The following is a 15,334-nucleotide window of genomic DNA, read 5'->3' on the forward strand; positions in this document are numbered from 1 at the left end:
TACATGTGCTCTGCTGCCTTCACCACCCTCTGTAGTGATTTACGGCTGCTAGCACAGCAGCTTCCGTACCAAACTGTAATGCAGCTCGTCAGCAAGCTCTCGATTGCACACCTGTAGAAATTTGAGGTGATGCTAGCGTTCATGCCAAACTTCCTCAGCCTCCTCAGCAAGTAGAGAAGCTGGCGAGCTTTCCTGATAGCAGTGTCTGTGTGAAGGGTCCAGGAGAAGTCCTCCGTGATGTTGACTCCAAGGAATTTGAAGCTTCTGACCCTTTCGACCTTGACACTGTTTATGTGGATGGGCTGGTGTTCCCTGACTGGTCGTTTCCAGTAGTCCACTATCATTTCTCTAGTTTTTCTGATGTTGAGAGACAGGTTATTTTACAGACACCACTTGTACACTGCCATCACCTCCTCTCTATAGGTCGTCTCATCATTGTCTGTGATTAAGCCTATGATGGTTGTCATCCGCAAACTTGATAATGGTGTTAGACGCAGTCGTGTGTAAACAGGGAATAAAGGAGGGGGCTAAGCACACAACCCTGTGGCATTTCTGTGTTTAGGATGAGTGATGATGAGGTGTGCTTACCAACTCTCACAACCTGGGGCCTGTTTGTGAGGAAGTTTAGACTCCATCTGCAGATTGGTGTTGCTAGGCCAAGGTCAAGGAGCTTCGAGGTAAGTTTTGAGTGGATGATAGCTGTGGCGGAGGCGTGGCCCCGGGCGCAGCTGCAGGGGAGGAGTGGAGCAGAAGGCTCAACAGGGCGGCGCTGCGAGGCCGGTAAGAACAGCTGATGGTGTTTATGTACTGATGATGGTCTCCCTCCGCTGTGTTTTTATAGTGAGACGGGGAGGAGCGGCCAGGGAGAGATCAGCTGGGCTCGTGAGCTGTCAGGCTGTGCGACTGATTCAGCTGTCAAAACAAACACGTCAATAAATGTGGAATTTGGCAGTACATACCTGCGTGTGCGTGTATTTGTGCCTGGTGTACTCCACAATGGCGTTAAATGTTGAGCTGTAGTCGATGAAGAGCATTCATGAATATGTATTCCCTTTTTCCAGGTGAGTGAGGGTGGTGTGCATTGCCAGGACGATGGCACCCTCAGTGGCTCTGTTTGTCCGATAGGCGAAGGGGGTCCAGTGTGTCAGGGAGGGAGGAGCAGATGTGACCTTTGACCAGCTGCTCGAGGCACTTCATGATTACGGACATCAGTGAAACAGGACGGTAGTCATTCAGATAAGAGACCACGGATTTCTTAGGAACGGGAATGATGGTGGATGTTTTGAGGGACGTGGGGACCACTGACTGCCTCAGGGAGAGGTTGAAGATGTTGGTGAACACCTCTGCCAGCTGGTCGGCACACGCTCTGAGAAGCCGGCCTGGGCTGCCGTCCGGACCCGGAGCTTTGTGAGGATTGACCTTTTTGAAAGTCCATCTCAAAGCTTCTGTTTTGGGGTTAGAGTTGCAGCCTCACTGTCCTCCTCAGGATAGAGGATCTGTTCTCTGTTGTCGCCTTCAAAACGAGCAAAGAAGTTGCAAAGCTCGTCTGCGAGAGTTGCGGCGGGCTGAGCACTGCCTGTGTTGTCCTTCTTGTAGTCAGTGATGCAGCGCAGTCCATTCCACAGTTGCCTGGTGTCAAAGCTGTGGTAGCTGGACATTTTGTCCCTGTAGTCGTTTCTGGCCTTTTTTATGGACTTTCGGAGGTCGTACCTGGCTGCTTTATATGCATCAGCGTCCCCGGAGTTAAAGGCAGAGGTCCGCACTTTTAGCATGGCACAAATGTCTTTATTTACCCAGGGTTTCTGATTTGGATATATCCGGACGGTGGTTTTAGTGATGGTATTGTCCATGCATTTTCCAATATATCCAATGACAGAGTCTGTAAGTTCATTGATGTTGCCATCAGTTGCATCCACAAATATCTGCCAGTCAGTTGTCTCAAAGCAGCCCTGTAGGACCCCCTCAGCCTCACTGTCCCATTTGTAGATGACCCTGGAAACAGTTTTTTCCTGTTTGAGGCTTTGTCTGTACGCAGGCAGCAGCAGTATGGAACAATAGTCAGCCTTGCCAAAAGCTGCGTGGGGGAGTGGTTTGTAGCACTCTTTGAATGGAGTGTAACAATGGTCCAGTGTTTGATCACCTCTTGTGGGGAAGGAGATGTGTTGATAGTTGATAGTACTTCATGTTGGCTCTGTTGAAGTTTCCCAGCACAATAAAGGCAGCTTCGGGATTTTTGTTCTCAAGTCCAATAATGATGTTATACAGTTCGTCCAAAGCCGTAGCTTTATCAGCATGTGGGGGGATGTAAACAGCTGAAAGGAGAACTGAACTGAACTCCCTCGGGAGGTAAAAAGGTCTGACTTGGTCAGCAGCTTGAGGCTCTGAGAGCAGTACATTTTTAAGATACACACATCTCTAGCCCACAAAGAGTTAACCATAAAGCACACCCCTCCTCCCCTTCTCTTACCTGAGTCCTTCGTTCGGTCTCCCTGGTAAACAGTGAAAGTTTGTTGTCCAGAGACTGGAGATTCACGAGCAGGATGCTGGGCAGAGGTGGCTTGCTGTTTCTCTGTCGGGATCGGCTCAAAAATCCGGCGCATTTCCCCCTCTTTGTAAACAAAGGATCCCAGGTAGCAGAGCGTTCACGGTGTCGAAACCTACTGTAACATCTGAACTGGCTGACGAACGTAGCTCCCAAAGCATTTGTGTTTCATGTCAAGTATATGATTGTGCTATGCGCACAGAAATAGAAAGCAGTACAAAATAAATAATAAAATTTTTGCTGAGATGACTGGGCGCTCTCGTCGGTGTGGCCATCTTACGGCGCAACGTGAAGGCGGAATGCGCAACCGCAAGCCAGAAACTAAACTCAATTACCAGCTCCCCTTCCTTATTACTTACCTTCTACTTCACTTCAGCCTCCCGAGGCTCTGTAATCAGCCATCTGTATTGTGTCAATGCCAACCATCTACTTTCCTTATTGGCCTCATGCTCTACAACCTAAGGAAACCCTCACCACTACCCACCTGGACTGGTACCAGTCTCAAGAAATGAGATCGGTACCAGTCCACTTAGTCTGGCATTCAAAATAATAATATTGATTAAAAAAAATATACTGATATTTTTTCAAAGAAAACCCAAACTTTGAACTTGGAATTTTTTTTTTTATCATTCCCTTTTGAGACATTTACCATGAATTTTGCTGTACATGAATTATAATTCGACAATAATTTGATATATCTCTCAGTGTGCACCTCATATTTTGGTTGAACCAAAAGAAAATCATTCTTCCTTTATAACTGTTGAAAAATAAAATAACATTAAAAAGGAATAAAATAAACAAAAGTAATACACTCACAGCGTTACCTAAGTCTTCCTCGATACAAAACCAATCTCTGATGAAATGTGTTTTAGGCCCCGCCCTTTCACCTTGTTTTTCTCACATGGGTGGTATGGAAAATTCATCAACACAGCATCTCAATAAAAGGGAATGGCAAAGCAATAAAATGAAATGACTAGGGTCCGAAAATCTGAAAGCTGTCATGAGCTCATTTTTACAAAGCAATTTGCTCTTGTTCATTGTGCAGTATTCTTATTTTTCTTATACTATACCCTCTTCTCTGTTTCCCTCCTCGTGCCAACTACAGGAGCAATTTCATATAAACAGAATGCAGAAGAGCGGAGATGTCATCCTGGGAGGACTGTTTCCAGTCCACTTTTTCTCAAGCATTTCTGACCTGTTATTTACCTCACAGCCAGAACAGCCTACTTGCCACAGGTAAGTATGACAAGGAAACAACAGAAAAAAAGAGAGAAACAGGACAAACCTAATGGTAATATAAATATTAAGTAATTATATTAATATATTAGTATAAGTAATTATATTTTGTTGATTAATAAAGCTCAGCTAATTTCTACGTATCCTGATGTATTTTTCAAATCAAAATGTTTTTTGTTAGTTTCAATGTACAAGGATTTAGGCTGGCACAAACCATGGCTTTTGCTGTTGACGAGATCAACAACAACTCCAGCTTGCTACCTAATGTGACGTTGGGATACACTCTTTATGACAACTGTGCTGAACTTGGAATTGGATTCCGTGGAGCGTTGTCATTAGTCAGTGGTCAAGAGGAACAAATTATATTACATAATACATGTGTTGGAAATCCTCCAGTTGTAGGGATTGTGGGTGATTCTTCCTCTACACGTTCTATTGCTATCTCCAGCGTCTTAGGTTTGTACAGAGTACCCATGGTAAGTTATCACTTTAACCATAAAATGTCATTTTTGTTTATAATCCTGTAATTGTAAATTTAATGTGAAAATAATGTACAACATATTGTCTGTTTTTCACAGGTGAGTTATTTTGCCACATGTTCCTGTTTGAGTGACCGTCAAAAGTATCCATCCTTCTTTAGGACGATCCCAAGTGATGCTTTCCAGGTTAAAAATCAATCTGGACAATACAAAAAGTCAACAGCAGCTGATGAGCAGCACTCATGTTTTAATCTGTATTCACTCAGGTACGTGCTATGATTCAGATCCTAAAACATTTTGGCTGGACTTGGGCAGGTCTGCTCATCACTGATGATGATTATGGATTTCATGCAGCCAGATCCTTACAATCTGAGCTGAGTGTGTCTGGAGAAGGTTGCCTTGCCTATGTTGAGGTTTTACCCACTGACAAAGACACTGATGAACTCAGAAGGATTGTGAATGTGATGAAGAAATCCACAGCTAGTGTGGTCATTGCCTTTGTGTTTGAGACTCACATGATAAACCTTATGGAAGAGGTGCAGTTTTAAAAGAATTTGTTTCTCTAAACTGGTTAATACATGTATTATGTCTTTATTTGAGTGGAGTACAGAAAAATAATGATATAGAATTAATTTTAAGTCAAGCAAGTACTTCAATGTCATGATGATGTCAGTTGTTGCCATTTACAATACTGCTTTTTATATCTGATGAAATAAAATGCACAGATAGAAAGGCAGAATGTAACAGGCCTACAGTGGTTAGCCAGTGAAGGCTGGACAGGAACAGCTGCTGTGCTTCAAACACCTGAGCTCATGCCATACCTAGGTGGTACACTGGGCATTGCTATTCGTCGAGGAGAAATACCAGGGCTCAGGGAATTCCTATTACAAATACGCCCTGATCTACTTGACAGTAATAGCTATGGAAAGACAATGGTGAGAGTTCAAAACTTTACTGTGTTAGCTGCGAAACTTTTATTTGGTCCTTTTAAAACACACACACACATACACACACACACACATACAGCTATTAATAATATGATTCAAACATATATTTCAGGTGAATGAGTTTTGGGAATTTACATTTCAGTGCAGATTTGCACCAGCTCCAGCAAGTTGGGTGGAAGGTGGAGGTGCAATATGCACTGGACAGGAAGATCTAGAAAATGTTAACACTGAGTTCTTGGACATTTCCAACCTCCGGCCTGAGTACAATGTGTACAAAGCCGTTTATGCCCTGGCATATTCCCTTGATGACATGCTGCAATGCAAGCCAGGAAGAGGGCCTTTCAGTGGGCACAGCTGTGCCACTCTGCAATCACTGGAGCTATGGGAGGTGAGTTATTAATTTATACTTCATCTTCATCTGAGTAAACCATTTATTCTATAATTACTTTCAGAAAAAAAATTGTTGGATAAAAAAAAAAAAAAACAATTCAATAAGATGAAATGAGCTGAAGAGAGCTAAATGGATTTTTCATATTGAGCAAAAGTAGTGTTTAATATATTTATATTAGAGCACATTAACTAGTATGCATATATATGGCACAATTGGAGATGTTCCTGTTTAATTTAGAACTCGATTTCAATGCCTTTAATATGTACAGGTATATTAACCCTTTAGAGCCGATCGGAGTGGGCACGCTCTGTTTTGCGTAACTATTTTTAAATCCCGGTAGCACTGCAACCACTTAAGCTAGCGCAAAATTTTTTTTTGCATATGAAACCGGAGGAGTTGTACTTACATCTTATGCCATCAGCTTGTCCTAGGTCACGGTTTCCTTCCACATAAAGCTTTGCAAAAACTGCATTAAAAGCGCTTGCAGGAACAAAAACATAATATTCCAGAAACACGCTTTGCCGATCCGATCAGCTGTTCATAACACTTCCTACGTTGGAATAGACGTCAGCGCGAACTTTTGCATTTCCGCCATTACCTGCCCGAAACTGGAAGTGACGTCATTTTCGCGGAAATGTAGTCTTTTTTACCATCAGGGCCTCAGGGCCTATACTGGTCTTTTTAAAAGTTATCTTTGACTTTATGACTTTCTGTGTCGCTTCTGGGATGCTTAGGACTCATATTGCACTGCTGGAAATAGTTTATTTTGATGCATATGCTGCTTTTTTGCAAATTTCCAGTATAATATTTATTTTCGTTTTTCCTGCAGTGTATAAAAATTGGTGTATTTCAAAAATAAAACTATGAAGACACTCAAAATAAATTTCCTGTGGTGGGAAACTATTTTGTGCAACTTTTTTGTATTTACAGTTTTGAAGGATAAACCTCTTAAATTTCTCTAACTAGAAATATATGTTAAAAAAGCAAAAACGATTTTCAATTTTTTTGTAGTTTATTGCACTTTTTTGCAATTTATGTAATTACTATGCACTTAATGAATACATATTATTAAAATCTGGGCTATAATGGTTGTATTGATGTATAGCAACTTGAAATGCTCCCAAAAATGGCTCCACAGCATGTAAAAGTATAAAGTAAGCTCTGGCGGACTTGGTTCTATGGTAGGTCTTAAAGGGTTAAGTGTTAGATTTAATTTGGTTACTTGATAGTGGGTGCCACTCCCTGCACTGTGAAATTAATTTCTTATATATTACCTTTTAACAGCTTGTTTATTACTTGGAAAGGGTAAACTTCACCACTCCATTTGGTGATCAAGTGTCATTTGATGAAAATGGTGATGTTGTGCCAATTTACGATGTGATGAACTGGTTGTGGCTCCCTGATGGAAGCACTACAGTTCAGAATGTGGGTGAGGTTAAGGGGTCAGCTTTCAAAGGTGAAGAAATCTTACTTGATGAAGACAAAATCTTCTGGAACTTTAATTCCAAAAAGGTTTGATATGTTTTTATTTCACAGTTATCTTTTATGACATTTGTATTACATAAAATTGTAGCAGGCAATATTTATTTATATTTTGTCCAACAGCCAGTTCAATCGGTATGCAGTGAGAGCTGTCCACCTGGTACCCACATGGTGAGAAAGAAGGGGGAACCCAAATGCTGTTTTGACTGCATCCCTTGTTCTGACGGAAAAGTCAGTAATATAAGCAGTAAGTGTTTATCTTTCAACATTGCATAAAAATAAAATTTAATTCGTATCTGTATATAATATGCATTTTACCATCCTCCCCTTTCTTCATCTTTCTACCTTTTATTAGACTCCCTGGGGTGCACCAGTTGTCCAGAGGACTTTTGGTCAAACCCCCAACGTGACCATTGTGTTCCAAAGAAGACAGAGTTCCTCTCCTACCATGAGCCTTTGGGTATTTGTTTGACAGCAACCTCACTGCTGGGCGCATGTACATGTGCTGTTGTTCTGGGGATCTTTATCTACCATCACAAAACACCCATAGTACGTGCCAACAATTCAGAACTTAGTTTCCAGGTATTACTGTCACTTAAGTTGTGCTTTCTTTGTTCACTGCTGTTTATTGGACGACCCAGGCTGTGGACATGCCAACTCAGACATGCAGCATTTGGCATCAGCTTTGTGCTGTGTGTCTCATGCATCCTGGTAAAAACCATGGTTGTTCTGGCTGTGTTCAAAGCCTCCAAGCCAGGAGGGGGAACCAGTCTGAAGTGGTTTGGTGCTATGCAGCAGAGAGGAACAGTTCTGTGCCTTGCATCTGTTCAAGCAGCCATTTGCACTGCTTGGCTTGTTTCTGCTTCCCCATCTCCACATAAAAACACCCAATACCACAATGATATGATTGTTTATGAGTGTGCAGTTGGGTCCCCTTTTGGTTTTGCAGTGGTATTAGGCTATATTGGCATGTTGGCTGTCCTCAGTTTTCTAATTGCATTCCTGGTGAGGAATCTCCCTGATAGTTTTAATGAGGCCAAGCTCATCACATTCAGCATGCTGATCTTCTGTGCTGTGTGGGTGGCTTTTGTTCCTGTTTATATAAGCTCACCTGGAAATTATGCAGATGCAGTGGAGGCATTTGCCATCCTGGCCTCGAGCTTTGGTCTTTTGATCACACTGTTTGGACCCAAATGTTACATCATCCTGCTGAAACCAGAATTGAACACAAAAAAGGCTATAATGGGTCGTGGCGCTGAATTGTAAACATTTTTCCACATAAATTAAAATACATGGATGAAAATAAATACATTTAAATTATTAGATCATAAATATATAAACAATTCGATTCATTTAATACTCATATTACTCAGTCTTTTATTTCTTACTTTTCTGAATCTGATTTGTATTCAAAATATATTGACCAGGGTTTATAATACTCTTACACTCCATAACCAAGCATGTGAATTTGAAAGTATCAACAACAGAAATAGTTGATACAAAGAAGATTTAATCCATTTTTCACATAAATGAATTTTATGCAAGATTGTTAGCGTTTTAACAAGTTTTAAATACAAGAATGTTTTATTTTTGAGCAATAATTTTGGATTATAAGCAGGGGTGCCTTTTATATTAAAAGGCACTGTTTTTGTCCGAACCACTTTTCCGAGAATACGCGCTTCTTTTGCGGTTCGGGCTCCTTCTGACAGTTCTTTGGAGGTGGAGGAACACCAAAGTAATTGCTTAAAGGGTTAAAGGAGCTTGCTTCTTCGACATCTTGAAGAGTTCTAAACAAATGTCTGTCCTCCTCCAGAAAATGTTATGTAAGCAAACACGCTTTGCAACTTCTTATCTGGTGCACGTATTTTATTTTAAAAGCGCATGCGCACCTGCAGACCACTTATGTGCACCCCTGATTATAAGCAATCAAGACATAACACTTGATTCCTTAGATGAATCCTGGCTAGATGTAGAACAAGCACTTTGCAATAATCTAGAGATTTCAGACCTACCATTTATAAGCTCAAACATCCAACGACATGAATGCTTCAAAAGCGTCAGCTCTTCTCTGACAGCATGGTGGGAGTTTCTAAAATTGACGGAGTCTTCATTAATCCCATGCAAACGTACACCTATCTGGAACAACCCTGACATATTACAAAACAATATGATAAACTTTCCAGATTGGAGTGGTAAAGGAATCAAATACTTAGAACATATATTAGAAGGAACAGAATTTATTCCATTTGACGGACTAGTTACACAATATGGGATCAACAAGAAAAGATTTTTAGAATATCAACAAATTAAATCCATAGTAAAAAAGAAATTTAAACCGGGTCAAGTTGAACTATACAAACACCACCAAGTGTGGTTCAATTTCTTACTCTTAAAACCCCAAAATTACTTTCCAAAATATACAGAATGCTTTCTAAAACGGATGAATCAATATCACTTCCTATTGCAAAATGGAAAGCGGATTTATCAGTTAACTTAGATCAAAACTTCTGGTCTAAGATATGCTTAAAAACCTTTCATTTAATTAGAAATCCCAGTCTTCAATTAATTCAATACAAAATATTACATAGAGTGCACTATACAGGCCATCGGATGTTCAAGATGGGCTTTACGTCTACCAACAACTGCTCACACTGCCAAACCAATTCACCGGACAATTATATCCACGCTCTTTGGTTCTGTCCACCAGTTCAGAAGTTTTGGCGCGAGATATGTGAAGACTTATCAAAGTGTCTGAAATGTAACATTCCAGCTTCCCCCTTAGTGTGTTTGTTGGGCAGCTTAGATAATGTCACTTGAATATAGCCCATATGGTCTTCACTGCCCTATGCATAGCCAAGAAAACAGTCCTCATGAACTGGAAAAATAAAAATAATCTTAATTCTAACCAATATAGAAATAATCTATTAGATTACATTAGTCTTGATACAGCCTCTGCCACCACATCAGATCAATTGCTCTGGGCTCCTTTGATCAGCTCCATCACCTAGTGGGGGCGGGGGGGTCATAGTTTGGTCCTACCTTCGCTGTTCTGATTGGTGTGGGGGTAGGGACAGGCTTAGGGCGTCGGGGGGTTCCCCAGGAGCATCTTCCTTGGAGGGTTGCGGTCATGGCCTATTAAGGGCTCTGTTGGCTCTTAGGTGACTGTTTCCTCGTGGCTGCGTGCAGCGGGGCTAGGGGAGGGTCTGTGCTGATGGACGTGGGTTACTGACCTGGTAGCCTGGCTTCACCTGGGTGGGTCCGGGACAGGCGTGGGGTTCTGGGGGTGCTCCATCTCTGGGCTGGGGCCCTGGCTGGGCCTTGGGGCTTGGGTCCTGGTTGGTGTGTTGCTGGGGTTGTGGGCGGGTGGGTGTATGGGGCCCAGCCCTGGCACGGGGTGCCGCCAGTGCATCGAGCCACCTGGGGGGCTCTTCAACTGGTGGGGGAGGTTGTTAAATCTTGCAGGAGGTCTCCTCTCTTCAGGAACTCACTCTGCAGGAGGGGGAGATATAGGAGAGGTGGAGGAAGATCTCAGCCTGGGCGTCTAATGTCTTGTGTAGTCTGGAAGATGAGTGGATGACGGGGTGGGTGCAGTTTTCTCTGTGGTGGGGTCGGGTACTGTCCCGGGCTCTGTGGCGCTGCTGAACTGGGCCCCGGTCCGGATGGGCCTGAGCCCCCTTTCCCTGGCGGGTTGCAGAGTATGGGGGTGCCTACAGGGGTCAGCGGGGGAGCTGGCCTCAGGGAGGGGTCACTTGCCCCTCCCTTCCTTCCCTCCCCATGTCCAGCTGCCTCCCTCTTTCCGCTCCACCACAATCACCCACACATGCAGGGCCTTGGGGTAAAGGTGTGTATAGTGTCTCTTTTTGTCTGTCTCCACGTTGGTTGAGTGTTGAGTAATTGCATATGAGAGCATGAGGGTGGGAATGGATGTCTGTATCTGTGTGTGCCTGTATGTCTGTGTCTATATGTCAGGTTGGGTATCAGACGCCACCTCTCAAGGGACATCTCAGGCCCTCGAAGGTATGGAGGCCTATCTCCCCCACCACTTCCCCTGCTAGTGGCAGACGCCCTCAGACATCGGTGCGTTGGTGGTTCTTTGTGTCCAGGTGTGCACCAGGTTTTTTTTTAAATTTTTTTTTATTAACAAATGGAGCAATACAGTCACAAACAACATAACACAATATAGTGCAAATGAACTCTCGTGGAGGATAAATAAAAAAAAGAACACAGTCAATACAACAAAACTAACAGCAAGGATATGGGGGGAGGGGGCTAAACAAAAATTCACAGTATTAACGGGGAAGAATTAAAAAAGAGCACAGGTTGATACACAATAGAGGTAATGATCAAAACAGTAGCAAATGGGAAATGTCATCATAGATTGTGGCAAATCTGCTTGACTTCAGTTTTTTAAGTGACATGAAATAATGTTTCAAGTCATTGATGAACCATATAAAGGATGGTTTTCTATTTCTCCATTTACAACAATGTATATGGTATTTACCTAACAGGATGACAATGTTAATCACAGTAGAGACAGACGGACGTTGTTTAGCCTTATAGAAAATAATATCAGAAATATTAAACTGGGGGATATCGTTGATCTTGAGGGATAACCAGCTGTGTAGTTCTAACCAAAAGGCAGCTGATGCAGGACATGAGAAAAACAAATGGTGTAATGTTTCACAGGCTGAATCACAAAATGCACACTGATTAACCTCAAATTTAAACCTCCTCTTTAGAAATTCAGACACAGGATATATATTATTAATTATCTTGAAATGAGTTTCTTTTACTTTTGGGGTGACAGGCCACTTGATGAATTTTGAGAACGCCTTTTCCATGAGTGACTGATCCCCATGAAGGGCCTGCAAATATCTACCCGAGTTAAACCCCTGGAAAAGAATAGATTTGAAATTCACACTGATAAATTTATTGTTACATTTACTATCATTTAGGTTGTAGTTACCAATTTTTAAGTTTGGCAGCGCTGGATTGACCTCAGAATGTAGCATTGTGTTGCGTATCAGCTGCTTTAGGGCCAAAGGGATAGCACAGCAAACTTTTCTGTATTCTTTTAATGGACAATTAAAGTCGTGTCTCTTCGAGAAAGACACATAATCCAATAAAGCACCACTCAAATCCAGCAAGTCAGTTACAAAGAAGATACCACTCTCAAACCAGTTTCTGATAAATAATGTCTTTTTGTTAGCAGTTATCACTCTATTGTTCCATAGGGTCGACATGTGAAGAGAAAAGTTGTGTGTAAACATCATTTTCCAAAAATGAAGAATCTGTTTGTGAAAATTAGAGAGTGTAACAGGTATTTTACTAGTTTCAAAGTCACATCTTAATAGAAAATCAATTCCTCCTAGTCCTTAAATAAAGATCTGGGTATATGAAACCACATGGAATCAGACTGAGATAAACAAGCTCTGAGCCAGTTGATTTTAAAAGTTCCGATCATTGATTCATTTTCTGCAACAATATTACGGTTAAGCCTCTTAGGTCACCGCTAATGCCAGTAGGAGAGTACTGACTGTAGTTATCAGAAAAGCTATCTATTTTATGCAGGGCGAAACACAATAATGAAAGAAGCAAACTAAGGCATAGCCTTTCAGTAAATAATAAATCCTCTTCTGTATTTAAAAAAAAGCAGGACTTGATTGGTTATGATGTAGGTAGTACGTATTCTAAGGATGTTCTACGACACTGTGGTGGCATCTGCTGTCTTTTATGTTGTGGTCTGCTGGAGTGGTGGAATGGCAGAGAAGGACAGGGGGAAACTTAACAAACTGGTCGGGAGGGCCAGCTTTAGCGTTCCGCTAAAGCCCACTGAGCAGACTGGGGAGGAGAGGATGTTGTCTAAGCTAACATCCACCATGGACAACACCTCCACGCTCTCTGCATGAGACTGTACGACCACTGAGCAGCTAGATCGGCAGTAGACTTTTGTGTACACGCTTGTGTACATACAGTGGGGCAAAAAAGTATTTAGTCAGCCACCAATTGTGCAAGTTCCCCCACTTAAAATGATGACAGAGGTCAGTAATTTGCACCAGAGGTACACTTCAACTGTGAGAGACAGAATGTGAAAAAAAAATCCATGAATTCACATGGTAGGATTTGTAAAGAATTTATTCGTAAATTAGGGTGGAAAATAAGTATTTGGTCACCTCAAACAAGGAAAATCTCTGGCTCTCACAGACCTGTAACGTCTTCTGTAAGAAGCTTTTCTGTCCCCCACTCGTTACCTGTATGAATGGCACCTGTTTGAACTCATCATCTGTATAAAAGACACCTGTCCACAGCCTCAAACAGTCAGACTCCAAACTCCGCCATGGCCAAGACCAAAGAGCTTTCGAAGGACACCAGGAAAAGTATTGTAGACCTGCACCAGACTGGGAAGAGTGAATCTACAATAGGCAAGCAGCTTGGTGTGAAAAAATCAACTGTGGGAGCAATCATCAGAAAATGGAAGACATACAAGACCACTGATAATCTCCCTCGATCTGGGGCTCCACGCAAGATCTCATCCCGTGGGGTCAAAATGATCATGAGAACGGTGAGCAAAGATCCCAGAACCACACGGGACCTGGTGAATGACCTGCAGAGAGCTGGGACCAAAGTAACAAAGGTCACCATCAGTAACACACTACAACGGCAGGGAATCAAATCCCGCAGTGCCAGACGTGTTCCGCTGCTGAAGCCAGTGCATGTCCAGGCCCGTCTGAAGTTTGCCAGAGAGCACATGGATGATACAGCAGAGGATTGGGAGAATGTCATGTGGTCAGATGAAACCAAAGTAGAACTTTTTGGTATAAACTCAACTCGTCGTGTTTGGAGGAAGAAGAATACTGAGTTGCATCCCAAGAACACCATACCTACTGTGAAGCATGGGGGTGGAAACATCATGCTATGGGGCTGTTTTTCTGCCAAGGGGACAGGACGACTGATCCGTGTTAAGGACAGAATGAATGGGGCCATGTATCGTGAGATTTTGAGCCAAAACCTCCTTCCATCAGTGAGAACTTTGAAGATGAAACGAGGCTGGGTCTTCCAACATGACAATGTTCCAAAACACACCGCCCGGGCAACAAAGGAGTGGCTCCGTAAGAAGCATTTGAAAGTCCTGGAGTGGCCTAGCCAGTCTCCAGACCTCAACCCCATAGAAAATCTGTGGCGGGAGTTGAAAGTCCGTGTTGCTCGGCGACAGCCCCAAAACATCACTGCTCTCGAGAAGATCTGCATGGAGGAATGGGCCAAAATACCAGCTACTGTGTGTGCAAACCTGGTAAAGACCTATAGTAAATGTTTGACCTCTGTTATTGCCAACAAAGGTTATGTTACAAAGTATTGAGTTGTATTTTTGTTATTGACCAAATACTTATTTTCCACCCTGATTTACGAATAAATTCTTTACAAATCCTACCATGTTGATTCATGGATTTTTTTTTTCACATTCTGTCTCTCACAGTTGAAGTGTACCTCTGGTGCAAATTACTGACCTCTGTCATCATTTTAGGTGGGGGAACTTGCACAATCGGTGGCTGACTAAATACTTTTTTGCCCCACTGTATCTCTGTACATTTTAATCTGTACATATGAATGTTACTTATGTATGCAGGACTATAACGCAGAGTCATAAATACACAGTCCATTTAGTCATTTAAGCAAAGGTATTACACATAGAACACAAAGTAACTTTGTAAATCAGTCTTTGGCACAATATCGGGATTATTTCGTTATTTATTTATTTATTTTGTGTATATACGAACAATATGCCTGATTTGCAACTTTCTGCACTTTTATTGGTTGTGAGAACAAACGTCACGTCACTCCGAGGTCAAAGTTCAAAACGGCAGCGCTCCTCAGCCAGCACTTTTTATTTTATTGTTCTATAAAAAAAAATCAAATACTGTATTAAGTTTATTTTTTACCGGTAGTGAACTGTAGTGTAGCCTACCATTTCCACGCGTAGGCGTTAAGTGCACACAGACATGACTGGGGGACAGGACAGGGAGAAAGAATGAAAGAAAGAGAGGGAGAGAAAGAAAACACCAAAGGGGAGAAGAGACGGTGAGAAGGGGGGGGGGGGGGGGGAGAAAGAAAAAAAAAGAAAAGAAAAGAAAAACAAAACACCTGGATCACCTGTATGGAGAAAAAAAACAGAAGAGAAAGCAAACAACAAAGAGCAACATAATAAAAAAACAGCACCATCACAATAAACTAGCTAGCAGTAGATAACAGTAGATACTAA

The 15,334-nt window shown here is 42.1% G+C and overlaps 2 protein-coding genes across 2 annotated transcripts; one reads left to right on the forward strand and one right to left on the reverse strand.

The window, feature by feature from the left end:
• Positions 1 to 1,436: 1,436 nt before the first annotated feature.
• Positions 1,437 to 2,600, reverse strand: LOC147314761 (uncharacterized). The gene is made up of 2 exons (XM_086260416.1): positions 2,468 to 2,600; positions 1,437 to 2,074 (listed from the first exon to the last, which is right to left on the reverse strand). Exons 1-2 carry the CDS (start codon positions 2,598 to 2,600, stop codon positions 1,437 to 1,439), a joined length of 771 nt encoding a protein of 256 aa, XP_086116542.1.
• A 1,068-nt stretch (positions 2,601 to 3,668) lies between these two features.
• On the forward strand, positions 3,669 to 8,343 carry LOC147314762 (extracellular calcium-sensing receptor-like). Its single transcript, XM_086260417.1, has 9 exons — positions 3,669 to 3,778; positions 3,960 to 4,254; positions 4,357 to 4,443; positions 4,524 to 4,793; positions 4,983 to 5,192; positions 5,317 to 5,592; positions 6,880 to 7,107; positions 7,201 to 7,324; positions 7,433 to 8,343. Exons 1-9 carry the CDS (start codon positions 3,669 to 3,671, stop codon positions 8,341 to 8,343), a joined length of 2,511 nt encoding a protein of 836 aa, XP_086116543.1.
• The last annotated feature ends 6,991 nt before the right edge of the window (positions 8,344 to 15,334 follow it).

This window comes from Aulonocara sp. 'chitande type north' Nkhata Bay, linkage group LG14, assembly GCF_057382095.1.
Source record: "Aulonocara sp. 'chitande type north' Nkhata Bay isolate Kocher_YH1m ecotype deep benthic linkage group LG14, A_spYH_male_GT1.1, whole genome shotgun sequence".
Taxonomy (NCBI): Eukaryota; Metazoa; Chordata; class Actinopteri; order Cichliformes; family Cichlidae; genus Aulonocara; species Aulonocara sp. 'chitande type north' Nkhata Bay.

Excerpts from the sequence above, each read along its gene's own strand:
- LOC147314761 (XM_086260416.1), bottom strand. The coding sequence starts at position 2,600 with ATGCGCCGGATTTTTGAGCCGATCCCGACAGAGAAACAGCAAGCCACC. Across the intron at positions 2,075-2,467 it reads AGACCGAACGAAGGACTCAG|CTTTTGGCAAGGCTGACTAT; the intron begins GTAAGAGAAGGG and ends TCCCCCACGCAG.
- LOC147314762 (XM_086260417.1), top strand. The coding sequence starts at position 3,669 with ATGCAGAAGAGCGGAGATGTCATCCTGGGAGGACTGTTTCCAGTCCAC. Across the intron at positions 4,794-4,982 it reads TGATAAACCTTATGGAAGAG|ATAGAAAGGCAGAATGTAAC; the intron begins GTGCAGTTTTAA and ends TAAAATGCACAG. Across the intron at positions 5,593-6,879 it reads AATCACTGGAGCTATGGGAG|CTTGTTTATTACTTGGAAAG; the intron begins GTGAGTTATTAA and ends ACCTTTTAACAG.